The 20,062-nt window shown below is 32.5% G+C and overlaps 1 protein-coding gene and 1 non-coding gene across 2 annotated transcripts in view; both read right to left on the bottom strand.

Annotated features, from left to right (window-relative positions):
* The window catches only part of LOC128874537 (eukaryotic translation initiation factor 4 gamma 3-like), a 33,801-nt gene that overhangs the window by 1,462 nt on the left and 12,277 nt on the right, over positions 1-20,062 (bottom strand). The window contains exons 8-25 of the mRNA XM_054119359.1: positions 19,819-20,027; positions 5,325-6,130; positions 5,145-5,246; positions 4,638-4,952; positions 4,335-4,550; positions 4,176-4,252; positions 3,944-4,103; positions 3,442-3,709; positions 3,081-3,178; positions 2,639-2,802; positions 2,449-2,501; positions 2,006-2,229; positions 1,452-1,621; positions 1,099-1,178; positions 643-869; positions 427-564; positions 275-350; positions 36-185 (exon numbers count right to left, since the gene is read on the bottom strand). Coding sequence (XP_053975334.1) covers positions 36-185; positions 275-350; positions 427-564; positions 643-869; positions 1,099-1,178; positions 1,452-1,621; positions 2,006-2,229; positions 2,449-2,501; positions 2,639-2,802; positions 3,081-3,178; positions 3,442-3,709; positions 3,944-4,103; positions 4,176-4,252; positions 4,335-4,550; positions 4,638-4,952; positions 5,145-5,246; positions 5,325-6,130; positions 19,819-20,027 — 3,533 coding nt within the window. The remainder of the gene's footprint in view (positions 1-35; positions 186-274; positions 351-426; positions 565-642; positions 870-1,098; positions 1,179-1,451; positions 1,622-2,005; positions 2,230-2,448; positions 2,502-2,638; positions 2,803-3,080; positions 3,179-3,441; positions 3,710-3,943; positions 4,104-4,175; positions 4,253-4,334; positions 4,551-4,637; positions 4,953-5,144; positions 5,247-5,324; positions 6,131-19,818; positions 20,028-20,062) is intronic.
* On the bottom strand, positions 1,706-1,868 carry LOC128884656 (small nucleolar RNA SNORA53). Its single transcript, XR_008459431.1, has one exon. It is a non-coding gene; the product is annotated as a small nucleolar RNA SNORA53 (small nucleolar RNA).

The following is a 20,062-nucleotide window of genomic DNA, read 5'->3' on the forward strand; positions in this document are numbered from 1 at the left end:
AGTAAATGATTAAAGTTTGTACTTTCGTATCTTACCGGGTGGATATTGTATTTTATGCAAATGAAGTTGAATCGCGTAAAGACACTGTAATTCTAGGGACTCATTTGCATCAACGAACCGACGAATCAACTGTTGTAAATTAGTAAGAATCTCAGTTTTAAGATGCAACTTGTTATTGCCAAACTCTAACAATAGAAAAAGGAAAAATAATATATAATTAGACATCTTAACAAAACATAACATACGATACATAACAGTCATTATCCATACATACTCATGGACGTCTCTAAAATGGCAGTCGTTAATACTCGAATAAATTCTGGTTCCTTGACTCGGTTACCTACATTCGCCTACAACAATCAACAAATGAAATTAATTATTTACTATTGTTTGCAAAGTATACAAAATTGGGTCAGAAATACTTACAATTATCCAATCACAAATCACATCAAAATTACTTTCCTTCATGAGTCTTTTAAGTTCAGTTTGAATATGTTGTAACGTGAGTTGATTATTAGTTGAGCTTTTGGCACTATTGCAATCACCAGTGCAGAACTCTAACTTCTGAAAATGATTTACAATATCATTATCTTTTCTTACTCGGAATAAACATTCCAACAAATCATATTTATATAATCTTACATAGTCTTCGATAATTTTGTTAGCATCTTCACATTTTGGATCAATTATAGTGTTCAATTGAAGTCCACTTTGGTCCCATTTTTCTGCGGTCCATTTAGACCCTTTATTTTGGGATAGTTTTGGTAACAATTCCCCAAGAAATCTGCCTACATATCCTCGACCTCTTAAATTATCAAATACAGGTTTCAATTCTGATAGAGGGATTACTTCAGTTTCTAATGGATGGGCTGCAAACAGAAAGTACCATAAAATAGTACCAACATTTTTCTTAATGGTCATAGAAAATTTTTTGTTTCTATTATCAGGCCTGTTGAGCAAGAACCCGCATGGAAAATCTCTATGGCGAAGAAGAGTCATCATGTATAGCAAAATTGTTTTTAACATAAACAAATATTTCTTACAACATTGCATACTAAAAATTAATAAAATATAACTTTTTTAAGAGTATTCACTTACACAATATTTCCACCAGATACAACCAGAGTTTAGGTATATCGAGTGAAAGGTCCTCGACATCTTCCAATATTTCAATGAACCTAAAAAATTAATTACATTTAGTTTTTCTAAAAGAGACAAATCTTTAACTTTTTTGTAGTAAGATTTTATTCAGTATCCTTTTGGCTTATAATATAACGTTCAGCACAAATATTGTTTTATCAGATTAAAATTTTCATCATTTTTTCTTTTTCTTTATATCAATTTAAAACAAAAATTACTTAATCAAAATATTTTATTTCATTTGATCATTTCGGAGCTACGTTCAACACTGTGACTATAATTATATTATATAGTAAAAAATTCTAACTTACCCGGATCTAAACTGTTGCAAAGACATAATGTTCTGACTGATTAAATGCGAAATAAGCTGCGACACATACATTCTGTCAGTAGGTGATTTTTCAAAACCGTAATTGACCAACTCAAGTACGAATTTTGGTAATGTATTTTCGAAGTTTTGTTGAATAGCCGATGCAGCTTTCTGTAAAATGATTCAGTTTCATAAAATGACTTGTATGTAAATACAATGTTTATTATAAAATTGCATTAATTTTTACAATATTAATTTGTCTTTTCGTTGGTCATACAAACAGCGATTCATATAAAATCAGGCCAATTGCTGAATTATAAACCTGTTTGTGAAAAAACCAAAAAAAAGGTATCGTAATATAGCACACCAATGACTCAAACATCTCTTATAGATCAGAGATGGATCTAAGGAGTGTGCCATTGTTTTCGATTGTTCTACTTATTCAATTAATATGTTTACTGCCGAGTTTGTTTAAGAATTATAATTGTACATATTAAAAAGTATATATGTATATATAGGTACATGCATGTAAATAATAATGTAATATAAACTCACTTCAATGTCGGTATTTTTTAGATACTCTATAAGTATCTTCTCGAAAACTTGCTTAAATTCCTCTTTTGTTAAAGGTTTACTATGACTACTAGGAGTAGATTGTGAGGATTTTAACGTTGGTGGCAAAGAAACACTTTGACTTTGTGTATTATCTATTGACGAGCTTTCTCTACTCGATGATGAACTGCTTAATTGATGACTACCATTGCGCGAACCTCTGCCATCTGTAACATTGAAAATTTACAACTTCCCTATATTAAAACGATACCACTTAATTTAAAAGTATTTAGTACTGAAAATATCAGAATCCTTTTGGCAAACAACATTAAGTTTTACTTTTCAAAAATGAAAATTTGTTCATCATGGTTAATAATAGCCTTTCTTTTAACTTTCTTTTATGATATTAATTGAGTAATTAATTATATGAATTATATTATACCTACCGTAAGAAGATTTGTAGTCCCGACCATATTCTCTAGGACCAGTGGATCTTGATCTAGTGTAAAGACATTAAAAATTCGTTACTTAGGGATGTAAATGATATTTATATATCTTGGTAAAACATTTCATAGAGTAATTTTATCATATATTAAATAATGAAAAACAAAATGAAAAGGTATATCAAAAATTTACCCAAAGAGTTGTGGTGCCATCACCCTCTTATCTTGATCTAAGGAGGTCACATTTCCTAAGCATGCAAATTTATTTGAAGAACTCATTGCCTTTGAACCAGAATTCAGAGGTTGTTTCCACAAGTACGTGTTTCTACTTCCTAATTGCATATCGTCCATTGGAGGCTAGATAAGAAAGAATACTTAATATTAAAAAGCAAAACTCGAGTTATAGTCTCGAGATATAGCATAAAAAATAGATGTACATTATCATATTATCAGAACACATTATGCAATCATTTTTGTCAGAAACTCCAGTCTGGCAAGACATGTGTAGATCATCATGCTTCGATATTAGTGAAATATCTCATATGCAGAGTAATAATTACTTAATATTAATTTTTTATATTAACTAAAAACTTTAGGATGTAATCAAAAATTTAAAAAGTATTAAAATTACTTACGGGTTTATGTTTCAGTTTTGCTGTTTCAACAGAATATGGTTGTCTTGTTCTTACAACCGGTTGACTCCAACCAGCATCATCAGTTGGACCAACACCGCCTGCATCAAAAAGTACCGTTCCTTAAGTAAATACACTTTTACTTGTATAAAATATTAAAATATAAAAAACAAATATCCAAGTTCAAATTATATTATCAGAGCACATTAAACAATCACTTTTGTCAGAAACTCCAGTCTGGCAAGACGAATGTAAAGATCATCATATTTTAACATTAGCGATATATCTTGTTTGCAAAGAAACAATTTACGATTCTAAATATAGGACTTAAAAATGTTTAACATTGCAATGAGATGATACTTACGATTTCTTTTTCTATCACTGGTACGTTCATCCTTTCGAGGAGTATTCAGAGGAGTATTACTCAATTGGCTATCTAAGACTCTTTCAGACTCTGCTTCCTTTTGAATTTGATCTATTGTTTTAGGAGTACTGTCATTCCTTCTCGAAACCCATCTATTCGCTCTTAAATCTATGACATCTTGCAGCATAAAACGAATTCTAGAACTAATTTTCCCTTGTGCTCGTCGTGAAATAATATCTTGCATTTTACTGAAATAATCTTGCATTTCCTAATGAACAAAGAAGAAAATAATGTAAAAAATCATTGACTAAATCATACTTTAATTTTAGTATAAAGATATTAATATTGTTTACACGTAACCATTAATCTCATTAACAGTAATAGCATTGTGATCAAATGATTTTTACATTTTAATTCTTTAATTCCGAACAAACAATATGTTGTAAATATATGCAAGACACGAACAATGTATGCATACGTCGATTATGAAAAACAAGCTTACTTCTACAGGTCCTTTCATTTCCAAATCTTTTCCAATCGTTGTTAACAACTTGCACAAACATTCGAGACTATCTTCATCGCTTTGATCTAGTAACTGTTTTACGCAACGACGCATGATCATAGTTGTTAACATTCCTTGTTTGTACAATTCACCAATAAATCTATGATTGACATAAAATAATGTAATATACAAATTTCAAGCTGTACATACTTCGTAAAAAATAGTTACAAACCGTATGTTTCCTACTGATTTGATACGTATTCGACGTTCTTCCTCTTCAAGTTCTAGTTGTAAAATTTTCTTCTTATCCTAATAATTAATGTAATAAAAATTACAATACAAATGTAAGAAACTGTATTATACCTAACTCTATATTGCACAGGAAACTTACAGGATCTGTACATTCTTCAATTTCTTTAAGTTTCGAAATCCTTGCCTCTTCGTTTACTGAATTTTTTTCAAATTCATTTTGGCAACGAGTAACAATAAGCTTCCTGAAAATGAATTCTTGTTGGTCAGTTTCTTTCTCTGACCCTGACACTTCCATCATTGCAAGTTCTTTACACATCAAAGCATATGCTACAGAGAAACTTGGTTCATCAACAGCCTGAAAATTATGTACTTTTATAATTACGTAATTACATGGAAATGCCAAAGTGAATAATCGATTATATAGACATATGATTCAGTTTACCTTTTCGAAGACTAAATTGATAACGCCTTGCAAACGTTCTGGTGTATCAATAGGCAGTGCACGCACTTGATCAACTAAAGTATCAAATTTCTCGGGCGTTAGTTTATTCAATACGCTTCTAACTCTCTTGTAAAGAGCTTCTGACTTTGTTTCTTCTTCGGTAAGAGTAGTTTTTTTTAATCTTGTTGGTCTCCATGCATTTTCTGCCTCTCTTAATTTTACATCTTCCCTGAGGGACAACGACAGGTGAATAACGTTTGGTTTCGTTGGCTTCGATGATCTTCCTGAATGACTCTTAGTACGATTCGTTGGTAGCTAAAAAAGATAAATATGTTTTGTATTAAGATGTAAACATTCACGAAAACCTGATATTAAACGAAATATAATTATCAGAATAAAATTCTCTTTCAAAGTATTTCAGTCCACTACTTTCATTTATAATGTAACATCATTCGTGAATCATTCGCGTAAACATGGAATTTGCGTGTTTGGTTTATTTTGACTTACCACTCGTGGATTTAGATTTGGTTTTATGAATCCAGGGAACAGCATGTCATGCCTATTCATGTTTGAATCTTTAAATTGTCTCATGTCGATGGTAGTTCGTGCCTATGGAAATCGTAATAAAATGCATAATAATACTAATCCACAAATGTACAACAAGTGAAATGTATATTTATACAATACCTTTGAACTATCTTTCAAGACAACGTCTAAGTCGGGCAAATTCGATGGTTTGATTTTGCTGTTAGGGTCGTTCTTCAAGTTTATTAAAAATTCGCGATCATAAATCTTTTTACCACTTTTATTTAAGGGACTCCATTGATCATCGTTATATTTGTATTTGAGTGTTATCTGATTCGTAACCGGTGTCTCTGTTTGAGCTGGAGGTTCGGCTTCATTTGATTTTTCTATAACCGGATGTGCTACTGGCTGCTTTTCTTCGTTAGGCGTTCGAATTGCCGATACCTTCGAATTTTCTTCGTTCTTTTGTGCTACTATTGCCTCCAAGTCAGTTTCGTCCCTAACTTGTACATGATCAACAACATCATTAGGAACTGATTTTGCTTGCGCATTACACAGATTTGTCTTATTATTATCCTCTATTTTGGGGGAGGCTTCCTTTACAGTTTCCTTATTACTCGACAGTTTTTCTATGACAGTTGTTTGCGTAACAGTGTTTTCTTGAGGAATTTCTGGTGTCGGAGGAGCCACATGTTTCTCCGTCTTCGGATGAACAGAAGTAACTTCTTTCTCCTTTTTCGATTCATAATTGTCTTTCTCTTTAATGTCTTTCGTTATGTCTCGGCTTGCTTCCTTGTTGCTATCTTTTGGCGCTGGTGGATCTTTATTATCTTGTTTCGTCTCGGTTTTCACCGGCGGTACGGTGTTCACGAAAGCATCCATATCTGTACCTTCTTTTTCCGCTCCTTTACGATTAAGATCACGTGGCTTGAGTTTGTTTTTGCTCTTCTGCTTCTGCATGGCTTTACCTGTAAAACATAAGCCACCAATAAAAAATATGACAATCGTGTATTTGTTAATACATACGAATGGTTGTACAAAATAATCATTACGCTAATATTATTACAGAGAGGTGCAAGCTGTAAAGAAAAGTGAGTATTTCGGCTACAAGCCAAGGATAATTATAGTAACAGATCACAGTACAAAATGTACTGTGACATTTCACTTTAAAAAAAAAAATAAAAAATTATCAATATGTACACAAATTTACAGGAGATACAGTTGCAGAAATCGACTGCATTACTATAGAGTATTTATTAGTATAACATGTCTTCGAGGAAGTTTACTTTCTTTGTAATCAGATTGGGGAAAAAATGCACTCACAACTGTCAGAACGAAACATATTAAATGCTATTACGTCTTCGAACGTATCTCCGTTTAAAGAAACAGCCCAAAAGCTGAGACTTCAATTCACCAAAAACATGAAAATTATATTATGTAAGATATTTCTTAATTTTCTAGCAAACATTAACCAAGAATCCAACCTTGTTTGTACGATTACAAGGAAACGTTCGGGACGAATGGAAAGTCGTTAGTATCTGCAAGTTTTGACGAAAAATTGTATAATGAAAAATATAGATTAATTGCGAGAAATCAAACGAAATAGTAAACGATCTACACGATGTGTGCTAACACTCGAGGTGAAGGTACGGTAATCGAAGGCGATCGTTTTTATCTTCCAATTTTCCAATACGTGTTATCAGCCGTTACAAGTAGTTTTCAAAAGATACAATTGAATATGTACCATGGTCCCTGGTGCCCCGTCGACTACGACTCCTCGAACGGGAACTACTGCTGACACGAGCGTTTCCATTAATTCTGCGGTCACCCATTTTCACAGTTTCGAAGTTGTGCGCGCACTGTTATTTACACGTGTTCCAACGACTCTGTGCCTGTCCTTTCCATATCAGAACCATATCGCATATTACAAGTCATATTCTCGCAACGAAAAACTCTTTGTGCAGCTCGAGTTTCAACGGCCTGTGGTGCTGCTGCACTGAATCAGTATTTATTTATAAACCTGCCAAAAGCTTGCCAAAGCTGGGCTACATAGAACCACGTTCGCGGATGAAACAATGTGCAACGATGAAGGTAGCATTTTCGTTTTCTTTCCTCGATGAATAAACACCGCACAAAGGAAGGGAGTATGCCGAAAAAAATAGTATTAAAATTCCTCGCGCAGAATGCTAAAATGGAAAAGCGTTTAATCGATTCCGAACGACGAATGCTCCAGAAACTTTGCCAAACGTTTCGACGGAACTGTGTCGATACTTTGAAAAGAAAAAAAAAAATTATCCTCGGAAGCTCCTCGTACGACTTTCACGCATCTATTTTAACCTGTGAACTGGTGCAAACCGACAGGCACGACACAGGATTTCTTAAATTAGTTCTGTTCGCCGGTTGCGCGACGGAGCACGCGCATTAGTGATTTTCCTGACAACCTAACCTGACGCAAGCTCCATTAATCGAAGTGACCATAAGCAACCATCAGAATTTGGAAAAATTCAGATTATTACTTGATCCAAGTGATTCTTTTCAACGAATTTAGAGATATTGTGAATTCAATGTTTGTGGTACAATGAGAATTTTTAGAAATTAATACATTTTACTAAGGACAGAAGAGGGAGGGGTCTACTCTAATAAATTTGTAACAATCGCTGTACGAGTGTAGTTTCATACAGGGTGTCCCAAAAATGTTGTAACACATTGAAAGAGGTGGTTCGGGAGGTGATTTGAAACAACTTTTTCCTTAGCGAAGATGTTGTCCGAGTCTTCGTTGAGGAGATATTAATGGAAAACACTAACCAATCAGAGCGCGAGTATGCCGATGGAGCGCTCGCGGTAGCGCATGAGCGCGGCCGCCTAGCACGTAGCCTACGCTCAACCGGCATACTCGCACTCTGATTGGTCGGGGTTTTCGCTTAATATCTCTCATAACGAAACCTCGGACAACATTTTCGCTAAGGAAAAAGTTGTTTCAAATCACCTCCCGAACCACCTCTTTCAAGGTGTTATAACATTTTTGGAACACCTTGTATATAAATAAATTACTCAACGACAAAACGGGCAAAATGGGTCTTTTGGAAATTTGTTGAACAGTATTTAATAATTAACTTTTTTTGTATTGAATAGTACTAAAGAATTTCTCTTACTTTACTATCAGAAAAGATTTTTATTAAAATTGATTAACCCAATGCATTGAACTTTTATCAGCTTTAGTAGAAACCGAATAAGAGAAGATTAAATTAAAAGTCCCCTACATAATGCTGATAAATCTGTAGAAAATGTTAGTTTATAATTTCTGATATTTCAAACTTTTACGGTTTTTAATTTCCTGCTATATGTTTAATTCCTGCGATATTACTGATGACAGAAGACTTATTGGTTGCTGCTTTTAATAAAAATAATATAGTACGAGAAGCAGTCCTTTTCATTTCACTATATATAATATGCTCCTCGTTTTTTTTCTTCTTACAAGTCACGGGCCACCACTGCGTTCGGGAACCCCCGGTGGTCTACATTTTTGGAAACACTGATTGTGCTCAGAAATAACTGACGAACATTTAAATAAAGAAAGTAGGTGAAAATCTGAATACGCAATGAAAATGTAAGAATAATTGTGCTAATACAGCCAACAGCCTGAGTCGAAATGTTTTGGAATATAATAGGTACGGTGTTAGAATTAAATATTTGTTAGGCTGAATTAACTATATCTTTAAACTATAACTGTATCTTTCAATTTTGATTTTAATAAAATATTTGTTAGGATAAATCAACTATGTCTTTGAACTACAACTATATCTTTCAATTTCAATGTTAAGTAATCAGTTATTTAATAATTGAATCATTTTTGTTCCAAGATCATGTCTAAATTTAAAATATGTAACAAACATAAACAAAAATTGAGAAATAATACTATTGCGATATAAACGGAAATTTTTAATAAACGCAAGTATTTAATATAATGTAAAGCGACTTAAATAAGAATATTCACGTCACTTTAATATAACAGTATAATTTCTAAGTAGGCGGAAAATTTATGTTTTAATAGCAATTTCTAACAAAATATATACTGTGTCCTTGAAAGATGTTGCTTTCCCGAAAACTGGAATATCAGTAGGAGCTGCTTGGAGTAAACGAACCTTCGCCTATTATAGATGCGAGGTCCGATGCCTGAAAGCGATAAGGCACGCACTTCGACCCTCAAGAGCAGAAACCAGATTAGGAGCCCAAGTATTAAGTATGTCGTGGGATATTTTTGTTTACAGAGAAGAATTTATGTAATGGTTTTATATAACTTTGAGAATATTTTAAGTATATTTTTAAATACACATAAAAACAAAAGAAAGCGCGATATTTCAAAGATTTCTACGTGAAGTGAATTGAAAAAATTACCAAATGTATTAGGTTGTCCCAAAAGTTTCTTACGCTTTATTAATAAGTAATACATGCACAATATTTTATGTTTTATGTTGCATTACTGAATTGTGCACGATTCATTTTGCTCCATTACTGTTACAACATGAATATCTATGAAATTAGATTGTCTATTTATATAAACACGACCACATAAAATAATTGAGTGCAACTCGCGAAAGAAACTTTTGGGACAACCTAATACTATAAAACATACCTAAAATATTCTCAAAATTAAGAAAAAATTAAGATAAGATTAATCTGTAATTCAAAATCACGAAGAACACGTAATATTCTTCGTTCGTTCTTCAAATTGAGCATTGCAAGTAGACAACCAACAACACAGTGAATAAATTCCAGAAGCTAAACGCTGGAATTAAAAAAGCTACGAATCGGCTGCTGGTACATAAAGTGTTAAGTATCATAGACAGTTGAGAAAAATGCACCCGTGTGGTACTCTTGGTTCAATTAATTACAGTGGGTGTAGAATGTATTCGTACACCGATCAATTACCCAAAAAACTTTTCTGTGAAATTGTAGTTTCTTAACTACTTTTTTTCTAATCAATGATATTTTACATATTCTCGGAAGTCTCTAAGATAGATATAGTCCAAACAATATTTACTACTTAATATAATTTGTAAAATTAACAAAAAAATGCGAAAAGTGAGTGAAAGTATAGAAGCAATAAATATTTCTACGATTCTTATGACGAACCATTTACAGTGAAGTTTGTAACGTAAACGCATTAGTTTATTGCTCCGTACCAATTAGAAAACATCAAATATCCAGTAAAGTACTTTTAAACAGTTGTCCGAATACTTATTGCTTCAACATTTCTATCGATTAATTGTTTTTTTTTTCTTGTTAATTTCGCAACTTACATAAATAGCTATTTTTTTTGTAATCTATCTATTCCAGAGATTTCCGAGAATATGTAGAATGTCATTGTTTATCAAAAATAAGTTAATGTATGTAAATTACAATTTTACATAGTATTTTTAGAAATTTATCAGTGTACGAATACTTTCTACACCCACTGTACTTGGAATCATGAAAGCAATTACACCTACAGTAAAATTACACCGAATTTCCTTCTTGAACTCTTTGGGGCACGGTGGGATTAAAAGTGTCCCACCTTTTTGATGGACCGTAATGCATGGTGGGACATTTTTAATCCCACCTCGAAATTTTGCAATAGCTGCATGTGTATAGGTTTATATTTCGTCTTATTTACGTAAAGTAGTTGGTAATATATTCATCCAATGTTACAAATGTATGCACTTATGTTGGCAACTTTCAACATGCTAATACCGGTTCAACAATTGTTGTAAGCGGAAGGTTTATTGCGATAATATTTCTTTCCTGGTTTCATGTGAAAAATCGTAGGGGTAAGTTAATTTATATAAAAATTAATTCTATATAAACAAGTGAAGTGTTTTATAATAAAAACTAAAGATTAAATTTGTTTGTAAATGATGAATGTATGGTGTACGAATACTTTCTACACCAACTGTATATCCATACTAGCACATGTGCAAGGTTTTCCAATTGACCACCAATCGAAAGCCTTTTAGCTTCCGCGTACCTGTAGTGTAGTACAGTAAAACCTCGATTATTGCATGAGAGCTTCAACCATTACATGTTGTCGACAAAGTGAAGGGGATGGTTTGGAAGCAATAAGTAAGGTTGAGGGTAATAGTGGGGATGACCTCGATTACTGCAGTTTTCAGCCTTGATTTCCTGCAATAATTAAGGTTCTAATGTAGTACCTCACGTAACGTTCGAAAATCAAGGCGGATAATTATCGATACACGAAACACAGGTACCGAACTTTTAGTAGGAACTGCTTGAACTAAGGCAGAGCACTCGGGGAGGACAATGGGAATAAGTTTAACCAGCTGGGCTTGTTTTCTCAGCTGCCAGCGACTTGAGTCGACGCACATTGGGGTATTTGTCTCGAAAAAATTGGTTAAGAGTCGATTGGAAACGCATTGTTTAACAATGAAGTTTTTACTAAAGTAGATGAATATACGAGGACAAGAGGATCAACATCTTTTTTCGTATGTATGCTAATAAAAGTATATTATGTAACAAAGCAATCCATTTTGTCGAAAATTAATAATATGCACAGCCCATGGTTTTTGTTCAAATATCCTTTCTAACTTTGCACACTTATTTATGGTTTTAATATATGTTTGAAACAAGCTGTTTCAAAATTTTGGTTGCAAAGACTTTTAAGGTAGATACGTATTATACTCCTGAAAGCTATTTAAAACAGTCTGTTTCCGTTTTTACTGTCTATCGTTTTGCCGTTATTGAACTGTACTATCCGATGAAAATGAAACAACAAAGTACGAAATCATTAGGGAAATCTTAATCGCTGTTTCAGAATTATTTGTTATGTGAAATTAAAATTAAAAAAAAAAAAAAAATACCTTCTTTCTTTAATTAAATCCTGATTAGATATCTAAATTCTGATATATGAATCTTGATTAGATTGTTAACTACTGATTAGATACACTTTCAAAAATGTTGTTAATCTACTGACAGTGCTTTAGCTGTATAGAAATGCTTAAACATTAAATGATTAACATTAAATTTTAATTTTCATTTAGTAAATGATTTTAAGTATTTTTAGAAAATACCTTTCATTCATTGATATAATCACTTTCTGTTCTTTCTACCCTTCTTATGGAACTATGCGGGTGAGATAAAAGAAACGTTTAGTTCACTGCTAGTTTCGAGTCTCGAACATCTTTCAAGGAAATACTGTAATTCGCTATGAGACACCAGCTAATTTGATGCATGAAAGTAGCTTGAGTAACATTTGATAAAAGCAGGTCGAGGTAACAATCTGAAAAGTACATTGAATGATCACTAAACGTGTACGCGATATTGTCTGTGTTCTTACTGTTGCTTAGATTGAGAAAACTAGAGATATTCGAGCAATATCAATTTTAAATACAGCGTGATAGAAGTTTAACATGCTTTTTTTTTTGGTTGATTTTCGAATATTATCAGTGATACGGAAAAAATCAAACTGATGCAACGAAACTGTTTTTATAATTGCATTTCATATTCACATTTTTCGGTATTTTTAAAATGTTAATCAAGATTAGTGATTTCTATTTGGGGCATTTTTAATGCGTTTCATCATTCAACAGTACTTTAAGCGGGGAAACTTATTAGAGCCCAAAGGTGCATGTTTGTGATATTTTTTTTTTTCAAACGAAACATTTTCTTGTAACAAGGTTTAGAGTATTAAAAAAAAAAAAACAATGTTTGTTAGTGTACGTGTAGCAATTTTTTATTTCAAAATATCTTAAATTAACAAAGTTGCGGGTATTAACAAAATGGGCGATCTTTAGAGCTAAAAATAATGATTTATTATAAAAATACGACTCGATAGCATTTAGATAATTGAATATACTATTAAAAAATGCTTGTTTTTTTTAATTTCTGATAACCCAGCTCTGAGATAGAGTAATCACCTCGGAATACTCATGAGAAAAACAACATCGTCGCAATATTGTTAATCGAAGATACTTTTAAATATAAAAATTGCAAGACATGTACTAAGAAACGTTTTTTCAGGTGCCATACAATTTAGTGCCAACAAATTTGTCGTTCTTCAAAAACAAAAAAAAAATTCACAAATATGCATTTTTAAGGTAGACTTCCCCTTAATCTTAATTGTGTAGAAGTTCAAGATTTCCTAATAATAGAATATTGCAAATTTATACTATTTATGATCTTTTGCAAACTATCGGTTGATCTACTTGTCAAATTGAAAATAATCATAACGATACGATATTCTATGTTATACACGTACAGTGTGTGTAGAAAGTATTCGTACACCGATCAATTTCCAAAAAAACTGTGTAAAACTGTAATTTATTAATTTATTTTTTATAAACAATGACATTCTACATGTTCCAGGAAATCTCTACAATAGATAGATTACAAAAAAAATAGCTATTTATGTAAGTTGTGAAATTACCAAGAAAAAAACAATTAATCGATAGAAATGTTGAAGCAATAAGTATTCGGACAACTGTTTAAAAGTACTTTACTGGATATTTGATATTTTCTAATTCGTACGGAGCAATAAACTAATGCGTTTACGTTACAAACTTCACTGTAAATGGTTCGTCATAAGAATCGTAGAAATACTTATTGCTTCTATACTTTCACTCACTTTTCGCATTTTTTTGTTAATTTCACAAATTGTAGTAACTAGTAAATATTGTTTGGACTTTGTCTGTCTTAGAGACTTCCGAGAATATGTAAGATATCATTGATTAGAAAAAAAGTAGTTAAGAAACTACAATTTCACAGAAAAGTTTTTTGGGAAATTGATCGGTGTACGAATACATTCTGCACTCACTGTATATACGGTGTGTTTCGTTTATCTAGCAAAGTAAATATCTCGTGACGCACTGAAGTTACGAAAAAAAATTATTTACAAAAATTGTTCGGTTTGTAGGGTACAATCATATGATGTAATTTTTGTTCGAGCCTGGAATAGTAGGGAGGGGGGATTTCAAAGTCAAAATAAGTTTTTTAAATGGAACTATATAAATATTTTTTTTGTTATGGTCTGATAGCTTTTTTCAAAACGAATTCAACGGTACGTCACATTATTTAATTTGCTCTTTTCAAATGTTAGAAATTATATTATAAACTTGTAACGTTTTGAGTAGGTAATGGTAGGACATATCGGGTTGCCGCGGCTATTAGCTGTAACACTATAAACAAAGATCGACCTTCTTATGTCTCCTGAAGCATCTGAAGTTATCAAAAAAATGAATACAATACTTAGAGTTTATATCATTAGAAATTGTTTGAGTAAATTAACAACGTTTCTTATTGTTGACACTGTTGGCATTTAGTTGACAAGGATGCCGTCTATGAAATTCCCGAGGCATTTCGGCATAGGATAAATATCTATCACCACGCAGACAAACTAATTCGGCTTTTTCCTAAACTGTTAAGGACTTTTTTTGGAAATCAATAATTTCGAAAGCACCGAACAGAACTAATCTCTAGTATTGCACTTTCTCAACTAAAATAACCGAGACTCGAGCCAAATATCACAACTCATCAAAACAAATGACAACAGTGTTACAGCTAATAGCCGCGGCAACCCGATATGTCCTACCATTACCAACTCAAAACGTTACAAGTTTATAATATAATTTCTAACGTTTGGAAAGAGCAAATTAAATAATGCGACATACCGTTGAATTCGTTTTGAAAAAAGCTATCAGACCATGACAAAAAAAATATTTAAATCCCCCCTCCCTACTATTCCAGGCCCGAACAAAAATTACATCATATGATTGTACCCTACAAACCGAACAATTTTTGTAAATAAATTTTTTTCGTAACTTCAGTGTGTCACGAGATATTTACTTTGCTAGATAAACGAAACACACTGTAGAATACACACAACGAGATCATTTTTCTAACCAGTAGAAACCTTTCACTTGATTGGTGAACGCTCAAGGTTACCACTGACGCCGAAAGTCTCGAGATATTTTTTGCACATACACGACGCATGCTCTTGTGAAATGGCATTAACAGCAGCATGCGAACCATGCACGTAGTCCACCATACATGCGTGACCGTGACCCTGTACGTTTTAATGGCTCGAAGAACAAACAATTTTCACTATAGCCACAGTTCCCTCAACCCTATGAATTTAAAATTTATAAAAACGTCTTTGCGCGACGAGAAATGTAATTTTCTCAGACGAATTTATTTTAAAAGCTCAATAGGGAAGAGGCTGCAAATTCAAAATTTATGAAAATATCTTTATAGGACGAAAACGAGTAAACTTCAGAGGTGAATTTATTTTACAAAATTAGTAAGCAACGTGATTTAGCTATAAAGATGAAAAAAACTGTTTAGTAAGCATACACTGAAAATAATACGTGCACTTCGGAACACGTGCACACAAGTATGGGTCACCTTTTTCTATTACAATTTCATAATCATGAATCTGTAATGAAAATCAATTCAGAATTTTGCTTGGAAATATTATGACTCTAGAAACTACACGACGAATAAAAATAAAAACGATAAACAAAGAGCGGACACGCCCACTAAATCTCCCTCATGGCCATGCTTCTATTTCTAGGCAACTGATTTTTTCCCCTTTCCTAGCTTCTTTTTTCCCCTTTCCTAGCTTCTTTTATGTCGAATAACTATCTAAAGTAACTACTGCGATATCGCACTTGAGTCTATATTTAAAAAAAAATACTATTAAACGTGATTACACAAAAAAAAACCTATTAAAAATTCATTTGGTTATTACACACTTATTCCACGTTTTTGTATTAATTTGCTTTAACTTGGGTTCTGCTATACGGTATAAATAAAATAGTCGTAAACAATTTATTATGTAAAAGAAAAACAAATTGCTGAAGTAATCTGTAGAAATCAAACATATAAACTAAAAGGTTATAAAAATGTTCAAGTGCAGGGAAATAGTTGCTCCGATCATCGTGCATAGAAATTAATGATCAAATATGGAGTAGTACTTCTCTTTCCTGACCGCTCACAAAATGGCTACAGCTTTGTATACCGTAAATATATAAAATTAACAACGAATAAAATATATATCACGCTTGGAAATAAATATTATTTTAAGAAACTCTAATTAATGACAAATACGTTCACTAGATTTAAATATATATATATAAGAAAACGAAGTAGTTTCATGTTATATTACTCTACACGCACGTGGCTGGAGCATGGCAGATAATATTTAATCTTGATTTTCAAATTCCAACGATAATTTCGTAGTAATCGAATATTTTCGTTTCATTGCTCCGATAAAACGTTCTACGAGGCAACTATTAACGCTTTAAACCACAAAATATGTTGAAATTCAGCATGCATCTAGTCACTCGCGAGGCAGCCATACTTGAACACATGCGTGAATCGACCTTTGAAATTCTTTCACTATTTAAAACTTTGTAATGAAAAAATGAAGAACAGCTGATGAAAATGATACGTAAAACCTTTTTCTTATTGCAAATATTCGAAGCATTCTTTGTATAGGCACTTTTAATTCAAAGGAATTTTACGTTTACGAAAGTCCGTGAATACAAAATGTCGGCACCACGTTACAAAAGGTAGAATATACCCGGTTACACCCACCAGGAAGGAACCGCTTTTAAAAAAAGAACGGAATTATTTATACATACATTTCGAATTAAGATTGTCCTTGGTCGTCGTCGTTGCATCCGCTTGATCACTTTATGTCACAATAAAAATAATTTAAAATAAAAGAAAACGTAGTACAGTAAAAATACAGCTTTTAAAACCAGTATACATAAGTTCCAAGTCCAACGTAGAACACATACGTTATACAATGAGAGAGAAAAGTGGACGATGCGTGTAAAGGGCGCTTCGTTGCGATTAAATAAAAGTTATGTGTATAAATTCTTCAGAATAACGCGAGATAAAATCTTATAGGAACGGGATGCAGTAAGACGCAATATAATAAGCGTATTCGTTACGTTGCTACGTGTAAGTTAAGAACGATTAACTTTGTTTTAAGTAGTATGAATTTAAATATTTACTTATTTATAATGACGAATGTACAGTTCTAACAAAAAAGGTTATAAAAGGAAAAAAGGGAAATGGGCAGAACGGAGTAAAAATACGCCCGGCTAGCACAGCACGTGCTGGCTACTGGAGGAAATTCGTTGTTCGATGAGGAAAGAAGCCGAGACACCTCCCTCCAGCTACACGATCGGCAATGTTCGTGCAGCTTCGTCATGTTTCGCACCTTTTCGTATGATGATGTCACCGTCTGGCACGAAACTCTGAAAGGAGTTTCTATGCCTTGCGTTTCAATCATTGGGAAAAGACCCGTTCACATTAAAAACGACTGTTCCGACAGATTGCACGATGTCTGGTTTGTGGTTAGTTCCCAATTTGTTCACGATACCCTATCTTATGTAAACGTAGCTAGATATCATTATCAAACATGCAAAATAATAACCGGTTGAAGAAATGATTTACTTAATACAATTTAGAAACTAAAATTGCTAAAATTGAGATTTCGACATTTGCATACTTTTCCCTATTATTGCACTACTTGTATCAATGAAAATATCTGGAATGCATTTTTCCACATTGTTAGCATCATTCACATACTATTATGACATTAGTATAGATGAAAATATAGAATATAATGTGTTTAATTAACATTGTACGAGTAACTATAAACTTACCCTTCTTTTTCTTCCCCATTTTGATAAATATACACGATAAAATTAACTGAATGCCTTTACTTGTATTACACTATGAAAGTTTAGTTTAAAAAATCTAATTCACAAGAACGATTTTCACACATATCACCACCATTAAGATCAATTCACTTCCGTTTTTAAAAGATGCTAGTTTGCCAGAAAATAAAATAATTCGATAATTTAAAATAAAAACTTTGAGACACTTAAAATGATGTTCTTTCACTTGTTTGAATACCCTTACGTTTGTATCAATAACATAAGTATTCGGATATAGCACACTAAATTCTATCAAACGATTATTGCTTTGAATACTATTTTTAAGAACATGTAACGATGCCTTCGATATATTTCATTTAAAGATCAAATTATTTACTGATACGCACTGTTCACAATTTAATAAACCTCGAAACGAACACTTTAAATTTTAAGGTCATCGAATAACGCATTATTTCGGAAGAACTTGTGCCACAATAGAGATATTTGCGGGGTGTAATAGAAATTACGGAATTTATAGGTTATATCGAAGATAAATCGTACAGCAATCCTCCAAAAATATCTTACACACCTCGTCACAAATGTTTACTGTTCTTACTAACGACATAACTATCTGGCGCGATCTATACCGATACTATGTACTGCAAACAAAAAAAAAAAAGGAAAACAAATATTTCGAATTATTCGATTCTATTGGCACGTGCGTAACTTAGTGTTACGGTCTCCTTTTATAAGCTTGTGCACACGTGGCTTTATAAAGGCATGTTCACGGATAGGTTTGTAGCGTACATACCAGGTTTAGTAAAGATTTCAGATTTACAAATGAATATACAAAAGAAAACGATTTAAAAAAATTATATTAGCTGTATTGACGTAGCTCATGATTACTTATATGGAGAATTAGGGACAACGACTATCGAAGCTATCATGAAAGCAAAGTTCAAACTACAGTGATACGACTAAAGGAAAGGAAAACTATCGACACTGGAATTCTAACCTTTATAACGTAGTCTTCTAAACGTTGAATATTCCGATCGATTAATAATACAAAGTAAAAGCTGTTTATTTTATCGTTGTTTAAAAATACTCCATAGAATGTTCGTTTCAAAATGTACATAAATAATATGTTAATGTATTAATTGCAAAGTACATATGTACCCATGAAAGGCTGCTGATAAAACAAAATTTAAATACAAATATTATAGAACGGTTATAAAGAGTGAACGCTGTCCCATATTTCTTGCATAATGTTAAATGGTTTCTAAATAGTTTACCGTTACCGACGTCAAACCATATGCTTAATAAATTTCAGACTACAAATAAAGGAGGGGAGGGTATTGAAGCGATTGTACTTAATGCGTCACGTTACGTTCTAAATGGCATACAAGATATACAAAAAATATGTAATTGTTCTTCTAATAAGGTGCAAATTAGAAACTTCCTAGAAAAATTGTAATTTTAAATCATTTCTAAAACTACGAAAACTAATAAAACCATACAAATATTAACGGTTGTAGGTTTAGAGATATTTTTTCTCTTCAATGCCACTGATTAAACCAAGTATGTTCATAATATTTAATACGTTATAAACAGTCTCCCATTTGAAACGCGCGAATGTTTGAAAGAGTCCACCATACAAAGTGATGATAATTTTGATTAATGTTTGCTTAATGTTTATGCCAATAAAAATAAAAATCAATGTTTTAAACTGTATTTAGCCTTATTTAGCTAAACTATAGATAGCATAACACGTTGACTACTATATTATTTTATTAATTCATGTTCCTCTTAGATTTTTGTTGAAACAATTATCTGTATATAATTTAATAATTGTTAGTATTAGTCAATTGCATACTAGTAATTAAATATTTCATATCATTATGCTATTAAATGCGACTCATATAATAGTCAATGCATTAATGAAATATTGTGCTAATAAAACACATTTATAATGATAAAACATTGAAAAAACTCACCATCAGATGTTTTCTGTTGCTGAACTTCATTTCGAGCAGGTTCAGATTCCGGTTTATCGCTAGTCGCGTCTCCATTGGCTTTTGGATGATGGTCAGACTGATTGTGAGCAGGAGTAGGAGTAGCGCCCCTAGAACTAAGGCTCTTCTCTCTCGTTTTCTTCTCCTTCTGCTCTTTGGCACTTGAATGCAGCTCCGTTGCAGCAGCAGCAGCAGCAGCAGCAGCAGCAGCAGCAGCAGCAGCAGC

This window comes from Hylaeus volcanicus, chromosome 1 (assembly GCF_026283585.1).
Source record: "Hylaeus volcanicus isolate JK05 chromosome 1, UHH_iyHylVolc1.0_haploid, whole genome shotgun sequence".
Classification (NCBI taxonomy): domain Eukaryota; kingdom Metazoa; phylum Arthropoda; class Insecta; order Hymenoptera; family Colletidae; genus Hylaeus; species Hylaeus volcanicus.